Raw genomic sequence first — 12,757 nt, forward strand, 5'->3', positions numbered from 1 at the left:
TCCCAGACAGCAACACAAAAAGCTGCCAGACATCCCTGCCATAAGTTATTCCTTCCCACCAGAGGAAATAGTTCATTTTCTAGTCTCCAATTCCAGTGAAGTAAATTGAGAAATCTAGTGTTGGACAGTATAGCAAAGTTACTTTAAAGCCAAACTGCCTGGTTCGTATCCTGGCTATATTGCCAATAAACTAACAAGCTACTTGACCTCAATGCCTCAGTTTTCTACTGATCATAAGAGTAGTATTTGCTCATTTGTTCTTATGGTGGTGGTTGTGAGATTTAAATGGATTGTTCATGAAGTGTTCAGAATGGTGCTGGACACAGAATATGTTATTATTTACAGCAATTTATTATCAGAAGTAACAAATAGAGATATGGGGGGTATTGTCCTCTGACATAACTAGGGAGCTGGCTCCTCTTTGACCACAAGTGTTGGGCATCTCAGATACCACTTCTCATAACCCAAACTATACTCTTTCTCTTGAGCTTGTATGACCTAAGGCCACAATGTATTCTGTGCTAAAGTAGGAGGTATTTTGTTTCTCCCCTTTAGTGTTTTGCTTTGTTCAAATTGTTACAATTCTCTAACACATTGTTTTTTTCATACAATGCTCTCCTTTCCTAAAAGTTAATCATGAATTCAGTGAACCTGAATCTGAGAAACATACCACATTACGCTTCAAATGGCCTTTATCTTGATTACTGAGGATCTGTGATAGATCAAACATGTCTGATCTTTATCTTAGACTATTTCTTAGGAATCTTTGTTTCATCATACAAATATATCTGCAAGCCCACCTATCAGCACTTCGACATGCCTGGAATTATCAGTATTCCAAAGATGAACACAAGAAGTATAGGGGTGTTTTATTTCCAGTATCAATTTGATTGGTGTTTAACATGATTATCTTACAAAGAATAATTTAAGGTCTTAAGTGAGTGTTTAATTTACATTTGCTGACTTTTTTATTTTAGGAGACAGATAAAGCTGCAAGAATTATTCAATCAGCTGTAATCAATTTCCTAGCAAAACAAAGATTGAGAAAAAGAGTTAATGCAGCACTCGTCATTCAGAAACATTGGCGAAGAGTCTTAGCACAGAGAAAATTATTAATGTTAAAAAAGGAAAAGCTGGAAAAAGTTCAAAATAAAGCAGCATCACTTATTCAGGTATAGTATCCTGGACTAATTTTTGAATTTAAAAAATTTTAATGACCTTTTTAAGTAAGAAGGCAAAATGTGATGAAGTTTTCAATGATTATATTTTAGGATTCTTTATCTAATACTTAATTTAACAAATATTTACTACCTGAAAAGCTCGTTACGGTGTTCAGCAGAAGGCTGGAACATAATTGAAATGCATTTGCTCTGAAAAAGCAAACATTCTAATTCTGTACCTGTTGCTATCTTCCTTGTTGCGTCTTCTGCTCTGTGGGACATGCTGGCCTACTGAACCATTCTACTTTGTAGATCCACATAACCAACCAGGTTCTTTTTTATCTTTGCTTTGAGTCCTGGAAACTTCTCTTTGGGACAGCTGTACACATTTTTCTCTCTACTCCACTCAGTTGGCATGTAACGGAAATAGTACTTATAATTGGTCTATAGAATACCTATATTATTTTTCTTTTTAGGAAAAAATATATAATATTGACTTAATATAGTCTTTACATCTATGTAAATTAGTTTTTTATATTAAATTATATTTTAATAACATGAGAGATGTGCATTATTTAAATTTACTATTTGTAAATGCCATTGAAGCTTCACCCCATCCATGTATCTGATTTATGAATTTGAAAGTTTTTGTGTCTGGCTACCATTATTGATAAATGAGGGGTTCTCTGACTTAAATAATTGTCTGTTGTTTTTTTTTTAATAATTGTCTTTTTTAACCTTTTTTTAACATGTAAAATATTACACATAGAAAATTACCCAAAATAAAAATATAGAGCCTAATGATTTTTCACAAAATAAATACCAATGTAAAACCATCTAGGCCAAGAAATAGAATATTGACAGTGTAGCAAAAGGCATTTTTCAATTAACTCTCCCGTCCCAGCTCAAGCTAACCATTATGCTAATCATGCCATTTTCCTAAGTGTTTTCTTTAAACACAATAATTTAGTTTTGCTTACTTTTTGAATTGTTACAGGTGAGTTCAAACCATATAAATTCTTTGATTTGATATTACTACATTTTTTGAGATTTATCAGCGTTGAGTATAGCCGTGGTTTAATTTTTTTATTTCGTATTCTGCACTATACTTAATCTGTTCTATTTTTGATGAACATTTGGCTTTCCAGTTTTGAGCTATTATGATTAAAGGTATTATGAACATGTCTTTTGGTGTGAAATGTATTCATTCTCTTCAATTGTACCAGAAGTACAATTGTTCTTAAGGCATATAGGCAGACCTCGTTTTATTGCTCTTTGCATTATTGTGCTTTGCAGCTATGGGGTGTTTTACGAACTGAAAGTTTGTGGCAACCCTGTGTTAAGCAAGTCTGCAACACTTTTTCCAACAGGATATGCTCACTTTGTGTTTGTGTCATATTTTGGTAATTCTCACAATATTTCAAACTTTTTCAATTAGTACTACATCTATTATGGTAATGTGAGATTAATGATCTTTGATAGGAAGTGTGAGTGGTCTAGATAGAAGATGAAACCAGCCACAACATTCCCATAAGCCAAAGCCTAATCCAGAGAAGGCCCAAACTCTATTCAGTTCTACAAAGGCTGACAGAAATAAGGAAGCTGCAAAAATTTTGAAGCTAGCAGAGAATGGTTCATGAGATTTAAGGAAATAAGCTGTTCCCATAACATAAAAGTACAAGATAAAGCAGCAAGTGCTGATGTAGAAGCTGCAGCAAGTTATCCAGAAGATCTAGCTAAGATCATTAATAAAAGTGGCTACACTAAACAAAAGTTTTCAATCTAGACAAAACAGACTTCTATTAAAAGAAGATGCCATCTAGGACTTTTGCATCTAGAAAGGGGAAATCAATTTCTAGCTTCAAAGAGTCAAAGGAGAGTTTTACTCTCTTATTAGGGGCTAATGCAACTGGTGACTTTAAGTTGAAGCCAATGCTTATTTATCCTTCTGAAAATCCTAGGACCCTTAAGAATTATGCTAAATATACTCTGACTGTACACTATAAATGGAACAACAAAGTCTGGATAACAGCACATTTGTTTATAGCAGGGTTTACTGATTATTCTAAGTCTGTTCTTGAGACCTACTACACAGAAGATTCCTTTTAAAATATTACTGTTAATTGACAGTGCACCTGGTCATGGACATGGACAAGGAGAGGAATGTTGTCTTCATGCCTGCTAACACAACATCCATTCTGTAGTCCATGGATAAAAATTTGAGTTTTAAGTTGTATTATTTAAGAAACACATTTTTGTAAGGCTATGGCTGCAATATATAGTGATTCCTTTGATGGATCCGGGTAAAGTAAATTGAAAACCTTCTGGAAAGGATTCATCATTTTAGGTGCCATCGTAAACATTCATGATCATAGGAGGAGGTTAAAATATCAACATTAACAGGAGTTTGGAACAAGTTGATTCCAACCAACTTTTATGGATGTCTTTGATGGGTTAAAGATTTCATTGGAGGAAGTAACTACAGCTGTGGTAGAAATATCAAGAGAACTAGAATTAGAAGTGGTGCCTGAAGGTGTGCTGAATTGCAGCAATCTCATGATATAAGTTGAACAGATGAGGAGTTGCTTCTTACAGATAAGCAAACAAAGTAGTTTCTTGAAATGGGATCTACTCCTGGTAGCCAAGTGTGGTAGCTCATTCCTATAATCTCAACAACTTGGGAGGCTGAGGTGGGAGGATGGCTTGAGACTAGGAGTTCGAGATCAGCCTGGGCAACAAAGTGAGACCCCATTTAAAAATAAAAACAAGTTGGGCATGATGGCTCATGCCTGTAATCCCAAGCGCTTTGGGAGGCTGAGGCAGGCAGATCACATGACGTCAGAAGTTCGAGACCAGGCTGGCCAACGTGGAGAAACCCCATCTCCACTAAAAATACAGAAATTAGCCAGGCATGGAGGTGCATGCCTGTAATCCCAGCTACTTGGGAGGCTGAGGCAGGAGAATCCCTTGAACCTGGGAGGCGGGGGTTGCAGTGAGCCGAGATCACGTCATTGCACTTCAGCCTGGGTGACAGAGCGAGACTCCATCTCAAAAATAAAAAAAATAAAAAAATAACTAGCCAAGTGTTGTGGCACACATCCATAGTCCCAGCTGCCCAGGAGGCTGAGGTGGGAGGATCCCTTGAGCCTGGAAATTCAAGGCAGCAGTGAGCCATTATTGCACCACTGCACTCCAGCCTGGGTGACACAGTGAGACCCTAACTGTTTAAAAAAAAAAAATCTACTTTTTGTAAAATTTAAAACAGTATATAAATTTAGTTGACAAAGCAGCAGCAGGCTTTGAGAGGATTGACCCCAGTTTTAAAAGAATCTCTACTTTGGGTAAAATGCTAATAAGTGGCATTGTATGCTATGGAGCAATCTTTTCTGAATAAGGAGTCAATCAATGCGGTAAACTTCATTGTCTTATTTTTAAAAGATTGCCAAAGCTACCTACAATAACTACCATTCTGATCAGTCAGCAGCCACCAACATTAGGGTAAGACCCTCCACTAGCAAAAAGATGACAATTTGCTGAAGGCTCACATGGTTCTTAGCATTTTTTAGCAGTTTAGTATTTTTAAATTTAGGTATGTACATTGTAATTTTTTAGACATAATGCTTTTGCACACTTAATAGACTGCGGTATAGTGTAAAGATGACTTCGGTATGTATTGGGAAACCAAAAAAATTGTGTGACTCACTTTATTGTAATATTTGCTTTATTGTGGTGGTCTGGAACTGAACCTGCAATATCTTTGAGATATGCCTGTATATATTTCAACTTTAGTAGACACTGTCCAAGAGTTTTTTAAAGTACTTGTAAAGATTTAAAACCCACCAGGTGTTTATGACCATTCACATGACTCCATGTCTACATTAACTTTTGGAAATTGTCTTTTTAATTTTAGCCATTCTGGTGATTGTGTAGTAGTATTCAGAGTAGTTTTAATTTGATTTTTCTTCATTAATGATGTTGAACAACTTTTCCATTTTGGAAATCTTTTGTGAAGTATTATTTTGAGCATCTTTTAAAACTGTTGCCTTCTTGTGGATTTATAAAAGAGCTTTATACTATGATTGTTATTAGGCCTCTATTTGATGTGTGTGTTGTATCTTCTCCCAAGCTATAACTTACTGTTTTATATCTTACTAATGAAATTTCTTGTTTCTCTTTTATTGTTAGTATTTTTTGTGTGTTATATAATGTGTTTCTTTATCTTCTTTATCTTAAGGCCTTGTAGATGTATGCCTATGTTATACTCTACAAGCACTAATGTTTTGTCTTCCTCAGTTTGATCTCACCTAAAATTAATTTTTAGATGATTTGTTTTAGAGGACATTTAAAAAATATATGGATATCCAGTTGTTTCAGCATGTTTTGCTGAAATGACCATCCTTGTCCTGTTGCCATGCTACCTTCAGTATACATTGTATATTCTTTTTTTGTTTCTTCTACTTCTATTTTAGGTTCTGGGGATATATGAGCAGATATGTTACATGGGTAAATTACATGTCACTAAGCCTTAGTGTACAAATGATCCTGTCACCCATGTATTGAGCATAGTACCTGATAACCTTCCAACCCACACTTCCCTCTGGCTCGCCCTCATCAAGCAGTCCCAGTGTCTGTTGTTCCCATCTTTGTGTCCGTATGTATTCAGTGTTTAGCTCCCACTTATAAGTGAGAATATGTGATATTTGGTTTTCTGTTCCTGTGTTACTTCACTTAGGATAACGGCCTCCAGCTACATGCACATTACTGCAAAAGACATAATTTTTTTATGGCTGCATAGTATTCCATGGTGCTTATGTGTTACATTTCTTTTTTTTGAAAATTACCTTTTATTTTAGGTTTAGGGGTACATGTGCAGGTTTGTTATATGAATCCCCAAAATTTGAGTCAAGTCTCAGTTAATTTAGAAAGTTTATTTTGCCAGAGTTGAGGATGTGCACCCATTACACTGCATCAGGAAGTCCTGACATGTGCCCAAGGCAGTCGGGGCACAGCTTGGTTTTATACATTTTAGGGAGACATGAGACATCAATATATGTGAGAAGTATATTGGTTTAATCTCGAAAGTCAGGATAACTTGAAACAAAGGCAGGAAGACCCAAAGCAGGGAGGGGGCTTCCAGGTCAGCTAGGTGAGAGACAAACAGTTGCATTCTTTCAAATTTCTGATTAGCCTTTCCAAAGGAGGCATCAGATATGCATTTACCTCAGTGAGCACAGGGATAGCTGAATAGAATGGAAGACAAGTTTGCCCTAAACAGTTTCCAGCTTGAGTTTTTCTTTAAGCTTAGTGATTTCGGGGGCCCAATTTATTTTTCTTTCACAGTTATATAGGTAGACTTGTGTCATGGGGGTTTGTTGTACAGATTATTTTGTCACTCAAGTGTTAAGCCTAGTAGCCATTAGTTATTTTTCCTGATCCTTTCCCTCCTCCCACCCCTCACCCTCCAATAGGCCCCAGTGTGTGTTGTTTCCCTCTGTGTGTCCATGTTTTCTCATCATTTAGCTCCCACTCATAAGTGAGAACATGCAGTATTTGGTTTTCTGTTCTCATGTTAGTTTGCTAAGGATAATGGCCTCCAGCTCCATCCATGTCCCTGCAAAGGACATGATTTCATTCTTTCTTGTGGCTGCATAGTATTCCATGGTATGTATGTACCTCATTTTCTTTATCCAGACTGTCATTGATGGACATTTATGTTGATTCCATGTCTTTGCTATTGTGAATATTGCTGCAGTGAACATCATGCATGCTTCTTTATGATTGAACAATTTATATTCCTTTGGGTAAATACCCATTAATGGGATTGCTGGGTTGAATGGTATTTCTGCTTTTAGGTCTTTGAGGAATCACCACACTGTCTTCCACAATTGTTGAGCTAATTTATACTGCCACCAACAGTGTATAAGCATTGCTTTTTTTCTACAACCTCACCAGCATCTGACTTTTTGACTTTTTAGTAATAACCATTATGATTGATGTGAGATAGTATCTTATTGTGGTTTTGATTTGCATTTCTCTTTCAGTGATGTTGACCTTTTTCCATATGATTGTTGGCTGCATGTATGTCTCCAGTGTGTGTGTACCACATTTTCTTTATCCAGTCCACTGTTGATGGACGTCTTGGTTGATTCCATTCTTTGCTATTGTGAATTAGTTCTGCGATGAACATATGAATCCATGTGTCTTTTTGGTAGAATGATTTATTTTCCTTTGGGTATATACCCCATAGTGGGTTTGCTGGATCAAATGGAAGTTCTGTTTTAAGTTCTTTGAGAAATCTCCAAATTGATTTTCACAGTAGCTGAACTAATTTACATTTCCACCAGGAGTATATAAGTGTTCTCTTTTCTCTCTAACCTTGCCAGCATCTGTTTTTTGACTTTTTAAAAACAGCCATCTTGACGGGTAAGATGGTATCACTGTGGTTCTGATTTGCATTTTTCTGATGTTTAGTGATGATGGGCATTTTTTCATAGATTTGTGGGCCGCATGTGTGTCTTCCTTTAAGAGGTGTGTATGTCCTTTGCCCATTTTTTCATGGGGTTATTTGTTTTTTGTTTTTTGAATTAAGTTCCTTATAGATACTGGATATTAGACCTTTGTTAGATACATTGTTCACAAATATTTTCTCCCGTTCTGTAGGTTATCGGTTTATTCTGTTGATAGTTTATTTTGCTGCACAGAATCTCTTTAGTTTAATTAGGTCCCATTTGTCAATTATGGTTTTCGTTGCAATTGCTTTTGGGGACTTTGTTATAAATTCTTTCCCAAGCCTGATATCTGGAGTGGTATTTCCTAGGTTTTCTTCTAGGGTTTTTATTGGTTTGGGTCTTACATTTAAGTCTTTAATCCATCTTGAGTTAATTTTTTGTATGTGGTGAAAGGAAAGGGTCCAATTTTAATCTTCTGCACTGACCGTTTATTGAATAGCATATCCTTTCCCCATTGTTTGTTATTGTCAACTATGTCAAAGATCAGGTGGTTTTAGGTATGTGGCTTTATTTCTGGGTTCTCTACCCTGTTCTATTTGTGTAGTAGACATCAACTATTCTTATATGTGTGATTCTGTTTCTAGTATTTCTTTCTATTCAATTGGTCCATTTGTCTATCTTTGAGCCTCGCAGTGTAGCAGTAGGTGAAATCTGGATATCTAGTAGGTAAATCCTCCTTCTTTGTTAGTGATTTGCACATAATTTCTCCCAATCTGCCGCTTGTCTTTTTATTCTTGTAACAGGGCTTTTTGTTCAGCAGAAGTATTTCATTTTGATGGAATCCAGTTATCATTTTTCTTCTTTTATGGATTATGCTTTTAGCGTCATATCAAAGTACTCTAAAAGTTTTATAATTTTTCATTCTAAATTTTGACCTATGATGATTTTGTGTTAGTTCTCCTCGAAGGTAAGGGTTAGGTCAGTGTTCACTTTTTTTATATATACATGTCCAGTTATTCCAGCACTATTTGCTGTAAAAAACTATTCTTTCCACATTGAAATATCTTTGCACCTTTGTCATAAATCAGTTGGTCATATGTGTGTTGATCTTCTGGACTGTATTCAGTTTCATTAATACATGTGTCTATACCTTCATCAATACCACAGTTTCTTGATTACTGCAGCTTTATAGTAAGCCTTAATGGATATTGTGATTCTTCCAATTTTTTTCTTTTTTCAAAATGAGTTGGAATTTTCTAGCTGCTTTGTCTTTCCATTTAAGTTTTAGGTTAGTTTTTCTATGTCCTCAAAAAATACTGTCAAATTTTGATTGAAATTGCATCACATTTACAGATATTTTGAGGTGCGCTGACAACTTTACTATGTTGATTATTCTGATTCATAAAGGTGATATATATCTCCATTTATTTAGATCTTTCAGTTGTTCACCATCAGCTTTTTGTTAGATTCATACCTCAGTATCTTATTTTATTTTGGAGCTATTATAAATAGTATTGCTTTTTAATTTCAGTTCCCATTTGTTTCTTTTTTATAAACATTCATCCTTATGTGTTAACCCTTTAACATATAAAAGGGTTAACTATTAATCCTGTTAAAAAAAACTCACTTATTTCTATGAAGTTTTTATGTTTGTTTTTGTTTTAGATTCTTTGAGATTTTCTACATAGACAGTCATGTTGTCTGCCTTTCTTTCCAATCTAAATATTCTTTCTATTTTTTATTTCTCCCACTTATTTTATTGGCTAAGAATTCCAGTATGATGCTAAATAGGAGTGCCTTGTTCTAAGAATTCCAGTATGATGCTAAATATCTTTGCCTTGTTCACGCATTAAGTATTATATAAGCTGTCGTTTTCTTGTAGATGCCCTTTATCAGGTTGAAGGAGTCTCTGTTTCTTAGCTTACTGAGAGTTTTATCACATATAGATTTGGGTTTCATTAAATAACTTTTTCTGCTTCAATGGATATATTAACATTTATTGGATTTCTAATCTTGCAGTGAACTTATATTCCAAGGATAAAATTCAAATATTAGTTATGTATTTTTCATATGCATTGATATTTTGTTAATTCCACTTGCTAGTATTTTATTGAAGAGTTTTGCATCTGTGTAATGAGTTGACAAGTTTCAGCATTCTTTTATGTTTTCTGGAAGAGATTGTTGACATTTAGTATTATTTTGTCTTTAATTATTTTATAGAACTCACCAGTGATACCATCTTAGAGTGGAAATTTCTATTTTATTTTATTTTTTTCCTCTTTTTTTACTTGACATAATTGTGCATATTCATAAAGCCCATAGTGATGTTTTGATACATATACTGTATAGTGATCACATTAGGACAATTAGCATATTCATCATCTCAAACATTCTTCTCTGGACTTTTTTTTTTGTTTTTTTTTTTTTGGAGACAGGGTCTTGCTCTGTCACCTAGGCTAGAGTGCAGTGGTGCAAACACGGCTCACTGCAGCCTCAATCTCCTAGGCTCAAGCCATCATCCCACCTCAGCCTCCCAAGTAGCTGAGACTACAGGCATGTACCACCACACTCAACTAATTTTTATATTTTTTGTGGAGATAGGGTCTCACTAAATTGCCCAGGCTGGTCTTGAACTCCTGGGCTCTAGTGATCCTCCTGCCTTGGCCTCCTAAATTGCTAGGAATACAGATGTGAGCTACTACACCTTGCCAGATTCTGTTTTTTAAATTTGTATGGGACTATTTATCTTTGATGAGTTTTGGCAGTTTCTAATTTTCAAAGAATTGGTCCATTTCATCCAAGTTGTTGAATTTACCATATGTATATACAAAGTATATCTTTAATATCCTTTTGATGCCTGGGTAGTCTGTAGTGATACTCCCTTTTTCATTCCTGATACTGATAATTTGTATCTTCTCTTTTCTTCTTTGTCAGTCTTGCTAGAGTTTTAACTCTCTTGATCTTTTCAGTGGACAACCCTTTGGCTTCATTGGTCTCTGCTCAGTCTTTGTTATTTCTTGTTTTGAATAATTTTGCTTTTCTTTCTATAGTTTCTTTAAGTATAATCTTGAGTAACTGATTTGAGTCCTTCCACTTTTAACGTAACCCATTAATGGTATAAATTTTCTTCTAAGTACAGGTTTAGCCACATACTACAAATTTTGATATGGTATTTTTTTTTCATTCAGTTCAAATAGTTTTTAATTTCTCTTGAGGCTTTTTCTATGATTTAAAGTTTCAGAATATGTTATTTACTTTCTAAATGTTTGGAGACTTTCCTATTATTCTTCTGTTAGTGACTTTTTGTTCAATTCCATTATGACCAGAGCACATACTGTGATTTCAATTCTTTCCTATTTGATAACGTTTAGTTTATGACCCACAGTATGGTCTATCATGGTCAGAGGTTGGCATATCTACAGGCCAAATTTGGCCTACTGTGTGTTTTTATAAATAGAGTTTTTTAGAATATGGTCACAACTATTTGTTTATGTATTATTTGGAACTGCTTTTGTACTACAATAGCATAATTGACTTGTTGCAACAGAATTGGCCCACAAAGCTGAGATATTTGCCATCTTGGCTGTCATCTCCATTCTGCTATTGTGCCATACCAGTGAATTTTTATTTTGGTTAGTGTGTTTTTCAGTTCTACTGTTCTCACTTGGTTCTTACTCATATCTTTGATGTCTTTACTGAGACTTTTTATCTTTCCATTAGTTTCAACTTGTTGTAGCATTTTTACTTTATCTGCTCTAAAGTCATTGTCAGTTAATTCCAATTCCGGATATCTTTGTCATCTCATCATTGGTGTCTATTGATTGTCTTTCCCTGTGAGAAAAGAAATTTTTCTGTTATGTTGTATGTCAAATAATTTTTAATTGCATTCTGGAAATTTAATGTTATGTTATCAGACTCTATGTTTTGTTTAAATCCTTTGGAGAATGTTGATATTTTAGTTTTAGCAGCTAATTCACTTGATTGGGTTCAGGCCACCTGTTCTCATCAGCCTTCCATGGGTGTAGCTTCAATGACAGTTCCTTTTTGAAAGCCTTTACAGCGAGCGATATTTGTATCATATCAGTTTCATTATGTAACACCCAGTAGCCAGTCTGGGATCTAGATTGTGATCTGTATCTTATTCAGTTCTTAAAGTCTATAGCCTACTGTGGTCTAGATTCACATTGTGCACAGCTTGGTGGTGAACCTAGAAATTCATAAACAACATTACCAGATTGCTTCCCTGAGCTCCCCAGTCTCTGCCATCTCCCTGGTACCCTCTAGTTCCTCTAGGCTGCCATGTTTCATCATCTGACCAGAAAACTGAAGATTGAGTTACACTGCTCTACTGCATTCTTTCCATGACTGTGCCCATATCTCAAGCAGAGAAACTTTTGTATGAGGAAAAACAAAGTATGGCACAGGTTATAGTTCCTGGGAGAGATGAAGAATTGGGCTGTTAATGCAATCAACCTGCTATAGATATCTGTGGTAGAGTAGAAAGAGCACTTGATTTTGATGTGATAATCTAGATCTTAAGATCAATTATTTTTATTTGCTGTGGGACTTTGCAAAAGTTTTGTAACATTAGTGTTCCTTTCTTTAAGTGAAGAAAGAATGCCAACTTAATGTATTTTTGTGATAACTAAGTGAGAAAATTGTTTGCCATGTGTTCCTTAGTAAAAACTATTTATTTTTAAGAACTGTATGACAATGGTGAAAAATTGCTATTGTAATAAGCAAAACTGTTAGAAGAGGAGATGATCTTATCTTCCATGTTATATATCAACATTGATTAAGATTTCAGTAATGGAGTAGTAATAGTAATTTAGAAAAAGTGATTATTAAGGTATAAAACAGTCTGTACACACTGATTCTTCAATTTCTTAGTTTGAGGATTTTACATAGAAATATCTGTTGGGGGTGGGTGCTCAAAAGAAAAATAATATCTGAATTTCTGAGTACTATTACTGCTTTACTTCACCCTAATTTAAAGCAACTTAATACTTTATGCAGAGTTTATTGTTTTCAAAATACTTTTGTACAAATAAGTTTGACTGTTGTTGGATAAATATTTTAATAACTTGTGCATCTCTTCTTGGTAAGAGAAATAATATGTATACAATCATTTCCTGTCAGGTTGAAGAG

At 34.9% G+C, this 12,757-nt stretch overlaps 1 protein-coding gene across 2 annotated transcripts in view; it reads left to right on the forward strand.

Moving 5' to 3' along the window:
- The window catches only part of ASPM (abnormal spindle microtubule assembly), a 63,558-nt gene that overhangs the window by 28,666 nt on the left and 22,135 nt on the right, over window positions 1-12,757 (forward strand). For both annotated transcript variants that reach the window (XM_030818703.1, XM_003264504.2), the window contains exon 17: window positions 978-1,172. In XM_030818703.1, the coding sequence (XP_030674563.1) occupies window positions 978-1,172 (195 nt within the window). The remainder of the gene's footprint in view (window positions 1-977; window positions 1,173-12,757) is intronic.

The sequence above is a fragment of the Nomascus leucogenys genome, chromosome 9 (genome assembly GCF_006542625.1).
Source record: "Nomascus leucogenys isolate Asia chromosome 9, Asia_NLE_v1, whole genome shotgun sequence".
NCBI lineage: Eukaryota > Metazoa > Chordata > Mammalia > Primates > Hylobatidae > Nomascus > Nomascus leucogenys.